Source organism: Macrobrachium nipponense, chromosome 17, assembly GCF_015104395.2.
Source record: "Macrobrachium nipponense isolate FS-2020 chromosome 17, ASM1510439v2, whole genome shotgun sequence".
Classification (NCBI taxonomy): domain Eukaryota; kingdom Metazoa; phylum Arthropoda; class Malacostraca; order Decapoda; family Palaemonidae; genus Macrobrachium; species Macrobrachium nipponense.
In genome coordinates, this window is record NC_087210.1 from 51,772,489 (window position 1) to 51,789,200 (window position 16,712).

The 16,712-nt window shown below is 42.7% G+C and overlaps 1 protein-coding gene across 3 annotated transcripts in view; it reads right to left on the reverse strand.

Moving 5' to 3' along the window:
- Positions 1-16,712, reverse strand: part of LOC135196218 (N6-adenosine-methyltransferase subunit METTL3-like) — a 319,120-nt gene that overhangs the window by 217,977 nt on the left and 84,431 nt on the right. For all 3 annotated transcript variants that reach the window (XR_010310348.1, XM_064222859.1, XM_064222858.1), the window contains exon 3: positions 1,665-1,795. Coding sequence is in view for 2 of the 3 variants with exons in the window: in XM_064222859.1 (XP_064078929.1) it covers positions 1,665-1,795 (131 nt within the window). In the remaining variant the exon portion in view is untranslated. The remainder of the gene's footprint in view (positions 1-1,664; positions 1,796-16,712) is intronic.

A 16,712-nucleotide genomic window follows, 5' to 3' on the forward strand; every position in this document is an offset into this window, starting at 1 on the left:
CCTCGGTAAACACTGAGGGTCGGACTACATGACCAAAAGTTCGCTGGGAGCAGGACCACGTCCGGCTCACCACGCGAACGAATATCAATTGAGGGGACAAGCCTCTGGTGGCCGGTATTTGCAGCAGCGTTGCCAACGGTAACAAAGGTAACTCATTTGACTAGATTTTACCTGCAGTGTTGGTAAGGCTGACAGTTAAAATTACCCACTTAGTGGGTAAATATGTGAGGATTTAGTTCGGGCTGGTCAGTGACCAGGGCTAATTCAGGTGTTCAGGGAGTGTATTGCAATATGCAGGAATTTGTACTATTCCCATCAAATATAGTTTAACAGTCCTGTTACCTGTTTCTCTACTATCATTGACAGAGTAAGCCTTGTTATCACTATGCAGACAGACTAGAATTGGTTCTGTGCATAGGTATTCATTCTCTCTCTAAAGAGACCCTGGATCAATGAAGTATTTCTATAATAGCGTTTGGGTGATTCAAGTACTAATTAGGAGCCTGTCTGGGAATCCCTTTGAGTAAGTTGTAGGGTATGTAGGTACTTTGCCTAGCTCTTGATGTGCACCAGTTATTACTTCTGATCTAAGAACTTTCCCCATTACTTTTAATCAATATTCCAATACACTTTCCTCTGTTTGTGGCCATCAACTTAAGCCATTCCTTGCTCTGGCGAAGTCAGTAGTGGGGTAAATGACCCTGCATTTTTTCATCTTCCCAAAATCAAAAATGTAGTAAGCAATTTTAAGTCTATTTGACCAATATCATGAAGTCATCTTGTCCTCTCACAGAATATTTTTTCACTTGCAATGACTGACAGGCACTTCCCTTATGGCTGCGCGCACAAATCCAGCTGGTTTACCTTTGATGTTATATAATGACTCTTCTGAGATACATGCACGAAATGACTCATCACACAATTATCTCATGTAATCTGTTGATGTGCACACCATAGACCACTCTTAAACACTTGTTTATTATTACTGGCTGTGACTGTGACTCTTCATTAGTCTAATAAGTATGACAAAAATAACTGTCTCGTCATTCATTGCAGAGGGGAACTTCAAGTTGAATATGCTCCTTAATTAGTTCTTTTGATTTTGACTAGTTTATTGCTATGAAAAGAAATAACCCTCATCCAGCATTAAGCCGTCTCCTACCTTTATGGCAATAATTAGACTTCTATGGGAAAGTCTGCTGAGCAATTTCCATTATTTTTTAGTTGCTACCAGACACAAAGTCTGCACCTGAAGGTAAGGTAATAACCATATATGGTAATGAAATTGCCATCAGAGCATTAGTTAATAATAAGCTTTTAGCTAAATTTGTCAACTCTATTCCTTGCTACATCCTGAGAAAGATTACTTCCCAACCTTTATGGCTCAACTGGTGACCCTATTCTAAAACCAGAGGTAAGTTATGGTTAAAAACTCCCAAATTGTCCTGAGAGTACACCAGTTCAAAGTCAGAGTCCCTAATATGTATTCAAGCCTCATAAACAATCAGGTACAGCTGATGGTAATATACAGCATTTGACTTCCAAGTACATAATATGCTGTGTAAATATAAGTATGCAACATGTACGTACATTGAGGGCCAACTATATACTACAGGAAAACATATATACGTAATAATTAATCTACAACGTAAACAAAAACAAACCTTCTAAAGCTGGAATCACACAACGAGCCTTCTTCTCACGATGTTCAGCACTTAGTACTGCTGTGACTTTACTATGCTGAACTGCTGTAACTGTTAAGGAGGTACGATTTTCACTCAGGCCCTGCGTAATACTGAAAATCAATGTGAATTAAAAATCAGGCCCTTACAATTTCTCTAAAAAACAAAAACAAATTTCTTAACAATCACCAAATAAAGGCAAAATAGTAGTATTTAAGACTAGTATTGATGTTTTTAACAAATGCTACCTCTGCTAATTACAAGAGTAAATATTTTTTTAAAAATGTACATACTATACTATTAATACTAAATGAATACAAAAATCCACCTCAGTTTACAAAACATATTCAGTAAAGGTTACAACCATTATCAAAAAAGGGATTTTGACGTAAGGAAAAATCTATCTGGGCGATTGGCTCGTGTCGCCAGCGAAATATCCTTTAATCTATTATTTCTAGGGTAAATGTACTAACACATACCAGAGAATAAATAAATAAAGAAAAAGGTCAGTACAACTGACTCGCTCACCCTCCAAGAGGGTGTCGGTATGAACACTATGGCGAGTGAGACCACTACCACGAGCCGCTTGCCAATAGAAATCTCCCACTACAAAATCCCCACAAGAGGGGAGCCGAACCCACAGAGTGGGCAGCAACTACTACTACTCCATCCCATGCTGCCGACTGCTGCGCCTCTGGTGGCCATCCTGAAGTTAGCAGACAATCTTGAGCGATGGATGGGTAGGGCGGGATTTCGCTGGCGACACGAGGCCAATCGCCCAGAAATAGATTTTTCCTTACGTCAAAATCCCTTTTCTGGGCTCAGCTCGTGTCGCTGCGCGAAATCGTACCAGAGAAATAGCACAAGATTGTAAAGAAAATTCAACTAAACAAAAAAGGGTCTCAAATAAAAGATAACATAAAAAGAAGGAATATAATTGCTAATAAATATACATATACACAATGATACAAAATTAGAAATATTACTTAAATTAAACTTAATGCTAATAATATTTCTTAAAATTAACTTAATTTTTACATATATACAGGGCTTACATGGAATATATGTTAAAAGCAGTATCTGTGTATAGATATGTACAAAAAACTCAAAAGCAATTATAACAATAACTTGAACAGAACAAACTTCAATAATAATAATATATGAAGGGAATGTATATGACTTAATATACAAAACCCGTAACCATTGTAAACTAAGATGTATCCCTAGCATAAAAATAAGGGGATCACATCAAAGAGATCAATACATACAATCGATTGTGAGTGCCCCTAGCAAAAAAAATAAGGGACACCCACCATATCACCATAAGAGCAGCTAAGACCCAAGGTAAACGTAGATGAACCTGACAGGCATAGACAAACTGTTGGGTGAGACAGGTAGAAAGGAGGACTGGATCTTCTACTAAAGATTAAGCAGAGTCGGGGGAAACTATGTTACCCGCCGCAACTGCTGAAAATTTCAGAGCTTCCAAGGACTTTAAGTAATGACGCTTAAATACTGTCGGCGATTTCCATCCAGTATATTTTTTCAACTCATCGAAATTCATATGTTGGAAATAGTTAATTGAGGTGGCTACTGCCCTGACATCATGCGCTTTGGGAAAGAGTCAGGATTGGCTTGCTTAATAAAGTACAGGATCTGCTGCCTGATGCCTTTAATAGATAAAGTACCACCTTTTTCTCTCTTAAAGAGAGGACCCGATGAGGATGGAGGAGGTCCTGGGACAGAAAAGGCTCGTAAGCGTCGATACTGGGCAAAGAGATATATCTTGTGGAAGGGGTACAACCTTCCATGGTTCCCACCTCATCAAAGGATCTTCATTCTTTGCTATAAAACTACGTTCCGGAGAAAGTAGCACTTCCCCTGTGGGGAGAATTGAATATGATCCGGATCTCTGGATAATGCCGACAGTTCTGAAATTCTAGCTCCTGAGGCCAAGCTTAATAAAAATAGAGTTTTTCTTAAGAGCATTATAAATGAACATGTGTCATTATCAGTTTCTGAAGCCAGCTTTAGAACATCATGTTTAAGAACCATGATACTGACGTAGGCCTTACAGAAGGTCTAAGTCTAGCACAAGCCTTGGGAATAGACGAGAAGTAGGAGTTCTGTCAAGTCTATGTTGAAACCAAATTGAAAAATCTTTGTTTTTTAAGGCTGACTTGTTTGTCGTAATTGCTAAGCCTTTTTCAAATAAAGATCTGAAAAAGGATATAGCTGAATTGATTGTCATGATTCTAATATCTGATTCTCTCAGGAAGGTTGCTAACTTTTTGACAGCCGCGTCATACTGTCTCAAAGTTGAATCCCTTTTATCAGATTCCAAGAAGAGAATATTTTGAGGGTCAATATTCGCATCTCTTTTCGCTGCAAACTTCATGAAATCCATAAAGTTAGGGTTTTGAGAATTCCTGAGGAAGCGAACACAGTCTTCGTTTGCACTGACTGGGAGAGCCTGGGACTGGGGAATTCGAAGAGGACGAAGACCCGAGTTCCAGAATTAGAGGGTACCAATTGCTCTTCGGCCAGTCTGGGGCTACTAGAGCCACTTGACCCTTGAATGTCCTGAGTTTGTTCAGTACCTTCATGAGAAGATTCACTGGAGGGAAGACATAAATCTTCTCCCAGTTGTTCCAGTCTAGGGCCAGGCGTCCGTGGCATAGGCCAGAGGGTCCAGGTTGGGGGCCACATAACATGGGAGTTTGTGGTTCGCTTGGGATGCGAAGAGATCCACTTGTAGGCCTGGAACTCTCTGAAGAATCCATTGGAACGAAACTGCTGTCCAGTGACCATTCCAACTCTAGAGGTACTGATCGGGATAGAGCATCTGCTATGACGTTTCTCACTCCAGCTATATGGGTGGAGGAGAGGTGCCAACTGAACTTGTCCGCCAGGGAGAAAATGGCTACCATGACATGATTTAGATGACGTGCTTGGAGCCTCCCCTGTTTATACAATGGACTACCACTGCGCTGTCTAAGACTAGCTTTATGTGGGAGTACTTCGGCGGACGTAACCTTTTTAGAGTCAAAGAACACTGCCATTGCTTCCAGTACGTTTATGTGGAAACTGACGGAAACTGAGTGGTGACCAAGTTCCCTGAACTTTCTTGAACTGAGAATATCCTCCCCAACCGCTTAACGAAGCGTCTGTGTGGATGGTAATCCCCGTGAGGAGGAAACTGAAGGGGCACTGATATCGATAAGTTCTTCGACTTTTAGCCCACTGGGCGGGTAGTCGATTCCCGTAGAATCTGAGGGACTGAGGATAATTTGTCCCTGGACCTGACATTTGCTCGTGAGCGCCAGATTCTGGTTAGGTCTTTCAGTTTGGCTTTCATCAAGATGTTTGTCACTGATGCAAACTGGAGTGAACCCAGGATCCTTTCCTGGGTTCTTCTTGACGCAAGTTTGTGACTCAGAAATTGCTTTACTGACTTCGCTATTTCTTTCCTCTTGGCTGATGGAATCGACAGAGTATGGGAGGATAGATTCCATTGAATGCCCGCCAGCCACTGAAAGTTTGACTCTGGAGTGAGTCTTGACTTGGTCCTGTTTATCTTTGGGAAGTGCGGATCCTAGATATTCCAGGAACTGAATCACTTTCAGTGTTGCTTTGTGGATTCCTCGACTGTTTGGAGCCCCAGATTAAACCAATCGTCGAGATACGCTACTACCATAACCCTTGCGATCTTAGTTGTTGAACTACCACTTCCGCCAACTTCGTGAACACCCTGGGTGCTACGTTGAGCCCGAAAGGAACTACCTTGAAGGAGAATGCCTGATCTCCTATCTTGAAGCCCAGATATGGACGGAATAAGTTGCCTTGCAATAGGATATGATAGTAAGCGTCTGTAAGATCGAATGGCTAAGTTTAAGCGGGACAAGTCTAAGATTACCCTTCTTTTTTGTGAGCCTTCTTTGGAACGCTGAACAAGCGCCCTTGAAACTTTAACCTGTTGACTCTCGCTATAGCTCCTTTCTGAAGGAGGTCCTCCGCATACTCCGTCAATTCTTTGGATGGAAGTTGGCGGGAAAAAGGTTCTGGATGGGGGCGGGTTCGATACCAACTCCAACCCAGGCTTTTGACACAAGCTTTGCGCCCACTTGCTGAAAATTCCACCGGGTGGCGGAAGTGAAAACAGCCTCCCTCCTACCTGAAAGTCCTCATTGGTGTTGGTAGCCTCCGCGGGCCCCCCTCCCCGAAAATGGCTTTCCTCTATTAAAGGACCCTCCCGATCCTCTCTGACGAAAGGATCGCTTACCTCTGCCTCCCTTACCCGAGCGGTTCATACTTCTGGGAAGCCTGGCCCTCGAAGACTTGATTGAAGGCTGGGGAGAGAGCGTAAGAGGTGGAGGGTGAGGCTGGGGGGAAATGACATAGATAGGCTGCGATTGAGCCTTGGAGGTAGAAGGTTGGGCTGCTTGCACCAACGGGACAGCTGGAACCGGCTGGGTAAAGTGTGGCTGTTCTCTTTTGGTAAGGCTGGAAACGTCTGGGTTTCTTTTTCTGAGCCTTACCTCTGACCACTTGATCTTGGCGTCTCTTGGCCGTAAGACCCCAACGATCTTTAAGGCTTTGGTTAAGCCTTGTAGCCTCTGCCTGGACCTCCTTCACCATCGCATCTGGGAAGAGGTCTGCTCCCCAGATGTTCGATGCAAGCAACTTATTCGGTTCATGCCGAATCGTTGCTTCTTGGAGGACATGTTTCCTACAGTTTGTTCTAGCCGTGGCGAACTCGAACATACAGACTGCACCGTTTGAGTCAGTGACTTGGTGATCAGCTTAAAAAGTGGCTCAGAACCATAGGAAATGGTAGCCAACCTCGGTCATGGCCATGGTATTGATAGACTGGCCAACCTAGACTTGGCATCAAATTCTGCCTGAATGAGGCTATCTGGAAAGTCTAGGCAGCTTCTCACCAAACTGCTCCATAGCACAGTCTGGTTTGAGTTTGCCCGCAGAAAAAGTGTTGGGCAGATCTTCCCACAACTCACCGGCTGAGGGAAGTAAAGGAGACGTAGGGTCCGCTTCTTCAGCTGAGGCAACGAATCCCCCTTCTGGGCTGCTGGAATGGTAACCGTAGCAATCTTTGTCAAGAAAGGGAGCGGGGTACTCTCTTCCATTGTAAAGATTGTGAAAGGGCTCTTAAATGGCTGTATTTTCGTTGTTCGAACAGTCATGTCTCTAAACACCTGAGCCATTCTCTTTGAGCCTGGTCTCGTGAATAGAGGACTGTCTCTTTAAGTACCTTATCGTCATCGAGTCATGGCAGAGGCGGTGAGCCTGGCGTAGCCGATGAACGGAGGCTGAAGGTCTTCCGGGTAGAACTCGAAGTCTTCAATCCTCCGAGTTCCAACATTCCGGGGATAGAAATAAAGCCCGTCCTGGAAGGGGGCGTATGACGCTACTCTCCAAGGATTGGTTTTCATACTGAACGGAGGTAGAGAGTCATAACGGAGGCAATTGCGCTCCCCCTGTGCTGAAGGGTGGGGGAGAAGCTAGCGGAGCTTGGCTCAGTCGGCGATAATGTTGTCCTGGGAGCTGATCCTATCAGACAACCGGAGAACATCTGTCCATACTGGTTTTTTAGAGACCCCACCAGATCGCCCACTTGTTGCAACAGGCCAGCGTTGGGATCCAAACAAAGCCGGAGCTGCTGCGGAGGACGGGTGGCTCTGAACCGGAAACCAAAGGTAGTGGAACGGTTGACTCCGCTGGAGTGTGTGATCTCTCCCTGGAGGATCTACTCCTAGAGGATTTGGAGCCGGCCGGACCCGGAAGCTTTAGACCTCTCTGCTCCGGGGTTTTTAGCCGGAGACTTACAAGATGATGATGACGCCGACGCCGTCTTTTTAGACGACGACGACGTCTTAGTCAAGGTTTTTACTGCTTGTCCTTTGACCTTAGGTCTAACGGAAGCATCAGGAGAAGTATAAAGTTCTGTACCTGTAAAGCCTTGGAAGGATGGAGAGTTTGCAGGGGTAGAAGATCCAGTGGCACCCAAGGGCATCCCTTGGGCGTCCAACGTACTCACCTCGACCAACAGGTCGTCTACACCTACCATGGGTTCAATATTAAGATCTAATGTCGCGACTTCCGAGGAGATGTCCTGGCCTGGATCCGTCAACGAGGCAGCGAGCTGTTGTTGAATGAACGCAATAGTCGGGGGCGCCTCTGCTGGGTCGACGTAGCCGTTGACTTGCCTCCGGGGAAGATCAGGACCGCCAACCTCTTCTCGAGAATGTAGGGCATACCCTTGGCGGCGTTCTCCCAAAACCGCCGACCCAGGCCCGCAGGGTTGCCAGTGCGGTGTCCTTCACAGCCGGAGCCTGGAAGAGAGGGTATTTATTAGTTTTTTTAAGATTAAACTTAAAACTAAAACTAAATTAAAAGCTTAACTTAAAATTATAGGGGATGCGAAATCCCTGTATTTTTATCTTTAAGTTTAAGAAAGATTAGAATTTTTTAAACTTAAGAAACTATAACGAAGTAGGGACTGGCTAACGGAGTTGGAAATACTTACCCCAGTCTAAGAGCTGGCTCACAGATCATAACAGATGGTGCATGTCTCGTGATACCAGACTTGGAGGTCCCCCGTGCGGAGTCGCGCATGGAGCATGGGACCGGCAAACTTCATGTCCACAGGGGTCTTGAAGCGTTGGCGGCGCATCCCGGATGCTCACAGTTGGTGGTCTGTAAGTGAAAAGACACATGAGCATCTTAAAGGCTATCACTTACAGGCTAAAGGACAGAAGAACTCCGCTGCATGCCGGAGCTCAGAAAAAATTTGGGCATAACCCCTCCCTTACGCCTGAATAGGCTATAACCCGGAGAGATCCGGTGAGGCAGACAAGGGAGGGGGGATGGTTTAAGGTAGCTTAAGATAAACTTACTTAGTTTAACATAACTAATTCTTAAACCTATAAAAATCGAACGTACCGGACTAAGTCCAGTGCGTGGCGGAGCGTGTCGCGACTTCAGCGTGACGGAGGGGTTAGTAGAGACCAACTGTATGCCTCAGTCACCCTGCGGGGTGAACTAGCACATTTCCACTTGGATGCCGGAGCTCCGGTAGAGAAAAGCCCCCAGCCCCAGTAAGGTGGGGAAAAGGGCGAGAGGGCACACAGACTCGCGCTAGCAACGGAGCGACGGGAAGAAGAAGGAGAAGCGACGGAGGGGGGAAAGGCCAGTCCCCCACCCCCCCCCCTAGCCATCCGGCCGGACCGAGAAGCTGGAGAGGTCGAGTCCAGTCTGGGTCTGTCCCGTCCCTCTACTCCCTCCGCCTGAGGGGGAGAGGGAGGCAGGCTCGGGTATGCGAGCGAGCGTGGGCAGACCAACCCTCCCCCCGGCCCTATGGAAGAGCGGGAGGATGGGAAAGATGACTGGACAGGCGTATGGCTGCTCCGTGATCACGTAGTGACCACGGCCGGGGCGGGTAACAACAACAAAACAATGAAATGATAAGGCCTAGAATACACAACCGGCTGATCAGAGAGAAGCTATAAGGAAGCAACCTAGGCTAGATGAAGCCAGACGCCTACACAAACAAAAACATAATAAATTAAATAAAACATTGAAAGAAAGAAAACAAAATAGTAGGAGAAAAAATCCAGGAGTGTACGACTAACCCGAAAGAAAGTCTACCACTCAAAGCTAGCCGGGGCCGATACTAAGAGCCGTGGCTAGGGTCTGGATAGAAGAAGCCTACGTAAGGTAAAAAGACATGCATGCATGACATAAACCGCGTAGACTGTACCCTAAAACAAATAGGATGACTAAAAATAGAGCGTACTAAAGTAAGGGAAGGTTCTGGGTATGGAAGACCAAGAACGAACCCGCCACGAGGCAGAACCATGCTGCCATGCTTCCGACTAGAGTTCGTATTATACCTAAAAAACGGCAAATACTGACTCAAGGACGGGAAAAAACCAAATAGCAATAAACATTGAGTACTTAACTTAGCTGCTGCGATGGCTGCACGCTCCATGATGAGTAAATCCAAAAAATAAGGGCACAAAAACACAGAGCAAAAAAGGGCACGTGTATACAGTGTGCGCTAACTGAAAAGGATGGCCACCAGAGGCGCAGCAGTCGGCAGCATGGGATGGAGTAGTAGTAGTTGCTGCCCACTCTGTGGGTCGGCTCCCCTCTTGTGGGGATTTTGTAGTGGGAGATTTCTATTGGCAAGCGGCTCGTGGTAGTGGTCTCCACTCGCCATAGTGTTCATACCGACACCCTCTTGGAGGGTGAGCGAGTCAGTTGTACTGACCTTTTTCTTTATTTATTTATTCTCTGGTATGTGTTAGTACATTTACCCTAGAAATAATAGATTAAAGGATATTTCGCGCAGCGACACGAGCTGAGCCCATGAAATAAAAAAACTATAAAGAATGGTTGTTGCAAAATCTTCATCAACATCATTATGTTTATACAGTCCGGTCTGGAATTATGCGTGTTCAAATTGTGCAATTCCCCTTTTATGCGGTCGCTAGTTCTCAAAAATAGTTTTCTGAATCTGCAAAGCCGATCAAAGTCTGCGAGTCACAGGCCGTAAAACGTATCAAATCTATTGTCGTTTCAAGTATTGTAGGGTGGGGGGGGGAAAGTTTGCTGGTATCTGAGAGAAGGGGTGGGGGGAATGCTTGGAGGAGAAAACTATTATTCCTCCATGGAGGAATGCGAGAGAAAGATTTCCTGCTCAGCCAGCTAAGACAGAAGGCTCTGCCTCACACATTTGTGACATTATAGCGCAGTGTATGAATGATCGGTATCGCCACGATCGTCATACATATTATGCAGATCTGCAAAGTGTACTGTGAATGATCAGTATCATCATCATCGCCATAGGTATTATTCAGATCTGCGAAGTGTATTCTGAAGGCTTCTGCTTGGCCATTAGCTAAGACGGAAGGCTCTGCCTCACATACTTTTTTTTTCTATTTCTGACATAGCGCAGTGTGTATGAATGATCGGCATCATCATCATTGCCATAAGTATTATTCAGATCTGCGAAGTGTATTCTGATCATCCGCATCATGTATGCATATGCCTAAAAGCCGTAGAGGAAGACCTATTTTCTCGAAACTAAAAGGCTTTCCCTTAAGTTAAAGAGGAGCAACTTCCATTTTGGAAGCAGTCGACAACTTGAAATCCGTCACTGCTGGACATGAAGTAAGAATTTTTTTTCTGGGTTAACTTGTTTTAACTAACTTTTGGCATTTGATAATTTATTTTTTTCTATTGTTGAAATAGGTTTTGATGAAAATGACTAGTGAAAGTGATTAACAGAGAAGCAGATGTGTTTGAGAGATTGACTGTGATTGTGAGTTATCTGGCGTCACAACTACCAGGGTCACCGACGTGTTTGAGAGAGAGAGAGAGAGAGAGAGAGAGAGAGAGAGAGAGAGAGAGAGAGAGAGAGAATCATTCGAACTAAACTTTTCAAGAAACTGTCATTTCATGTTGAATTTTAATTTTTATCATTTCTTTTTAAGAAATCATAATTTCAAATCAAATTTTGAATTTTCATCAGTTCTTCTTTATCGTAGAATCAATTTATATGAAAACGATTACATAGTGAACGTGCCGGACAAAGAAACTGAGACAGACACTCATAACCAAGTTTGTTAGGCCTAACGGGAGTGAAGACACGCATGATCCGCTAGTCCCCAAAACCTCAAATGGTTCACAAAGCCTTCTTTCAGCAGAAGAACTCTTCACAGAGGATGAAATAAAGGAGTTTGAAGGTTTTTGGGCAGAGGATAGGTAGAGGAAATTCTATCCAAAAGGTTTTTTAAAGGAAATGACTGTATTGTACAGTACACTTGTACCAAATGGTGGCATTGTTTATGTGGGGGAGTTTTCACCATCCTGTGTGTAATTTTAAACTTTTTTAAGTTATTAAAATCCATAAGAAGAATTTCATATGAGAAAAAATTACAGTGTAGTACATAGAAAGTTGAAAACGGGTAGTATAAAAAAAGTTTGACAGGGTAAGTTGCCGTTTGCCTTGCCCCTAATGGAATTTTCCCATAAGGTATGTGTTTCGAAATCTGCGAATTTCCAATTCTGCGAGGCCATGGATCGACCAAATTTTCATATAATTGGGGACCGTACTGAACATTAGGTTTTCCCTCTATGGAATTAAATGTAAAATGAGTTTTCTTCAATATTTCTGTCCTCTGCTCTTTATCCTGAATTCTCATCAGGTCTAAGTTGCCATCTATCTCTTTTTCCCCAGCGTACTCTGACCATGTATAGACAATTTATTTAAAAGGATTTTTTGAGTGTAAACCATTACTTATTTACAGTTGCCCTTTGTACACTACCTCTAGACATGCTAAAAAAAAAAAGAAGTCCAACTCACTATTTGCACAAATGGGCTGCAAAGTCTTTCTATCAGCAGAAAAGGGTCACATCAAGTGACTGACCAGTCTGTATGCTCTGCACGACTGGGAGGATGGCAACTTATCTTGTAAAGCGATGGTTTTGTACCAAAAGAATTAACTTTGTTTCTACAAAATTGTATTTGTTTTAGCCATCCTTTTATGAAACCTAAGTACGTACTACTATATTTATTTCAGTGGAAGGATGATTGCTGCTATTCTGATATCAATTATAAGAGACTTGGAGCCAGGAAACTACCGTAATGAGCAAATGGGACACAGTCCAGGAGCTTCAAATTTAACAATGTGTCACAAAAGGAGCTAATGGTTTGGTTAGTCTGTAATCCCAATGGTTGTCAAAAGCACTTAATTTCCATCTGCGTTGTAAACCTAAATGACCAAGCTGACTTCGTTATGAGGCAAGTGACGAAGATAGGGAGGAAGAGCAGTCAGTCAAGAAAACCTTTCTCTCTGAGAGAGGTTAACAAACTGGTCTGCAGCTATAAGAGAGCTAATTAAGAATAAAGTCACAAGATTTGAGTCATGCCCAGAAATCACAAATTTAGAAAGGTATTTTAGGACCTCCTTGAAGCAAAATTAATGATAGGAGAAATTTTCATATATTTCTGAAAGGAAAGAAATGTAGAAATAGCCCTAATTTTATTATTTAATAACCCTTGACCTTTAAGCTCAATGCTACATACTCATGAGTGCTATCGCAAGCTTTCAAGAAGGCTTGACCTAACAGAATGTAATGGTATTTATAGTCACTTCTACCATACTCATGCTGGTGGATGGAAGCAACTGGTTCCCGTTTTCAAAAAGTTTTGGCCTTGTGAAGATCAATTGTCATGGCCCTCACATCTCAAAAGAATTAAATCTTATTTGTTCCAAGGCAAGAATAAAGGTGAGGGAGCTCTCTGTTTTCCCACAAAATTAGTGTGATGGGTAGTGACTTTTGTGACTGTGGAGAAATACTATAGTAGTAGGAAATAAAAATTTTCAAATAAAAATTTTCTTTTTAAATAAGTCAATACTGGGGAAGTCTAGTTTTGCTGTGGATCCATCTTCCCCCTTCAGCATCATATGTCATCCCTTGGTAGCCACAAGTGGTCTCAGATATTGCAAAATTTTATCCCCATTCCTCAAGAAATTTTAAGTCTGGTGTGGTCAAATGAGAGAAGCCCATCGCCTATACTCTGTTTTTTTTTCATCTGTCCATCCGCCTGGGGTGTTTTTGTATGGTAACACTGCGTACCGGGCTTTAGATAGTTACGCTAATTGTAAGTTTTAGGTAAATAAAAGGATATCTGGGTGTACATTTGTAATTGAAAAGTGTTTTAATAATTTACTGTATGCGAATTACACCGTTAACATTCGAAATAGGATATTATTATAATCGTTGAATGTAAGCTGAATGTAACTATCTAAAGCCCAGGACGCAGTGTTACCGTACAAAAACACCACAGGCGGATGGACAGATGAAAAAAAAGCAGAGTATAGTGAAATTTGCAAGGATCTTCATTTAAGGAAATGAAAATCACCTGAAGTGTCATCATTTGGCCTCCCATCATTTAAGGATATACAAACGCCCATACGACTGCCCAAAGAGACAACAAAGGAGAGAGAGAGAGAGAGAGAGAGAGAGAGAGAGAGAGAGAGAGAGAGAGAGAGAGAGAACAAGGAGATAAGTAGCACTCTGTACTCTACCTTCAGGCGAGAGCCCCCTTCAGACATATTGGAATTCCTAGACTAAAAGCTGCAAGCCCTTATCTACACTACATTAAGAAGCTTTGAAGTTCATTATCACAATTTTGCTGTCCCGTCTTGGATGAGATTATATGTGTCTTCTATGGATCCACTAACAATGCCCCGCCTCAAAGAATCATTCGCAAAATAATTAATAAATTATTTTTAGTAACACCTTACACTATTCCACCATCTTCACCTACTTTGTTTAATTTTCTTAGTAATGTATTACAATTAAGTTGAGTGAATGCAGCATTCCCTTTTTTTATATAACTTTGCAAATAAATAAATACACTGTACTGTTGTATGTGTTCCCTGTTTATATTTTTTATCCTATTTCTAGTTGTGCAGAAATCCTTTTGCTAAGTAAAATTAGAAAGAACCTGACAATTCAAGTCTGAATCCAAACATCCAGTTGTATAGGACAGGCCAATACTTCTAAAGTTCTTTGTGTGAAAAACATCACCATAAAAACCATGTAACTCATTCACTTGCCTAGCTGAGGCTGGGGTTACTAAGAATGTTATTGTCAGGATATGGGCCCTTCAAGGAGCAAATTCCCTGGGTTAGTACAGTGAGAAGACATGTTTTAAACACCAGCTAGATGGTCCCAGAATGTGGACCACTGAGAAACAGGGTGTAGATTCCTTAAAAAAAAATAAAATATAAAAACTTAAAATTGATTATCATGCTCTTAGATACCTGCAAGAGGGCAAAATGGTTATCCTTGTAGAAGCCTGGTGCAAAAATCCTTCTCCTAATGGGAAATGCTGGTGAGCCTCCATGAATGAAGATTGAGGAAGCTGAGATTTTATGGTACTATCTCGAAAAGACTGAAGGAGCTTCTTCCAGTGCTGTAGGGATCTTGGGGGGTCTACCACAAGCATAGAGTCCAGAAACCAAGCATGCCGAGACTGCAGTAGGGCCATAAGGGTCTTGAGAAATGACAAATTTTTAATCAATTTGTATTTTTCATAGCTAACAACCCAGAGGTCTTAACAATAGGATAATCTTCTAGTGCCAGCTGGAAACTGGTTATAACAATGAAAGATCGTAAAGCATGGAATCTGTGGCACCTGGCAACTCACACATATACTAGGTGGAAGCTGATCACTGACCAGGCTTGGTACCTCATGACGCATCAGTCTTTCTTTGACCGCCTTGGAGAGTAGTCGCTTTAGTGCTCTCCTTCCCAAGTCAGTTTCTTTGTTAGCCTATGATTTATTTGTGCTTTGCTTTCATTGAGTGTGTATGTGCCAAGATTACTTATCAAGGAGTCCACCCAGAATTCTAGGGCCCCGACAATGCATGTGTCCGGCCGTTCAAGGTTTTTGGCGTCTTCCATACTGACCCCCAATATTACCAATTTGCAGTAGCTAAGCAGTAGTTTGAAAGCTTGTGGACCAGGACTAGAAATATATGCTTGCAGATCTAGGGATGGTGGGACCACTTGGCCTGAAAGTACCAAGTCCTATAAGCTTCAAGTATCAGCTACTGCATAGCACTTTTTTGGGATGTGGCTGGGAATAAGAGTCATTATGTAATTCTTTGCCTACAATAGAATATCCACCACCAATTGGCACTTAACAGATCTAGTACCAACTTTGTTCCTGTAGCTCTCAAATGCCTATTGGGCTAGATGTACACCACAAGCTCTAGAAAATTGATCTACAGGCCCTCTTTCTCATGTAACCATAAGCCAATAGATGATTCCCCTAATCTTCCTTTGATGTGTCTATAAAAAGCAATAAGACTGACAGGAAAAGACAAGGAATCCCAACTCACAGGTTATGCTTATCTAGCAGCCAAGCTAAGTATGCTAGGACACCCACTACAAAGGGTGAGACAGGAAAGCTGTTTGGCTGATCTGTGGATAACCACAGTCACCCCAGTTCCATGTGCAATGGTCATAGTCATAACTGGCTGCAAAGAACTAGTTTTCATGAGGAACTAGTTTTCCCAGGAGTTTTTGGTGACCAGTAGCCTTTATCACAACTCTGCAAGCAAGAGGTTCTTGAGAATTCCTTCAAGTGCATGGAGCCAGTATATTCTATTATTCTTGGGTTGTGCCAGAAAATGACAAATTTCTAATCAATTAGTATTTTTCATAGCTAACAAACCTTCAGTCTTAACAACAGGATAACCTTCTAGTGCCAGCTGGAAAAACGTTAAAAAACAATAAAGATTGTAAAGCAAGGAATCTGTGGCATCTGGGAACTCATGAGTAAATGAGGTGGAAGCTAGTCACCAACCAGGCTTGGAACCTTGTGGTGTGTCAGACTTTCTTTAACCGCCTTGAAGAGCGCATTATTCTCCTCCCCCAAACTGAGTTTTGTCGTAAGTCTGTGGTCTGTTTCATATTTATCCAGCCCAGAAGTCTTGTGAGCATCAATGTTTTTAGATGGTCTTCCAGGATTCCCGTGTTCATGTTCCTCTGGGACAGGTGCTAATTGCAAAAAAATGTGCTTCATGCTTTTTCCTCTGTTTTGTCATCGGCTGTTTTTTTGTTTAGTGCTGGTCCATCTTCCAAGGGGATATTGCCCCTTCAAGGAGAGAGGGGCCAGCTACAGTTTGTTCTTTAACATTTTACATTTGTTATATTGAAGATATTTTGAAAACATTTGATTTAAGAAAATGTTTTATTTACCTTTAATTTGCATTATAACAATAAGACAATGTTTTATTTACCTGTAATTTGTATTATGACAGTGTTTTTATTTATCCTTACTTTTATCTTGTTACATATTTTCTGGGAACATGGTAATGTTTTAATTCTTTCAGAGTTTCCAGAATTGGGACAATGAGCTGTCTTCCCCAGAACCAAATTTGGATGCACACTCCCCCTAGAGGTTTGTACACTTGGAGTATCTTGCAA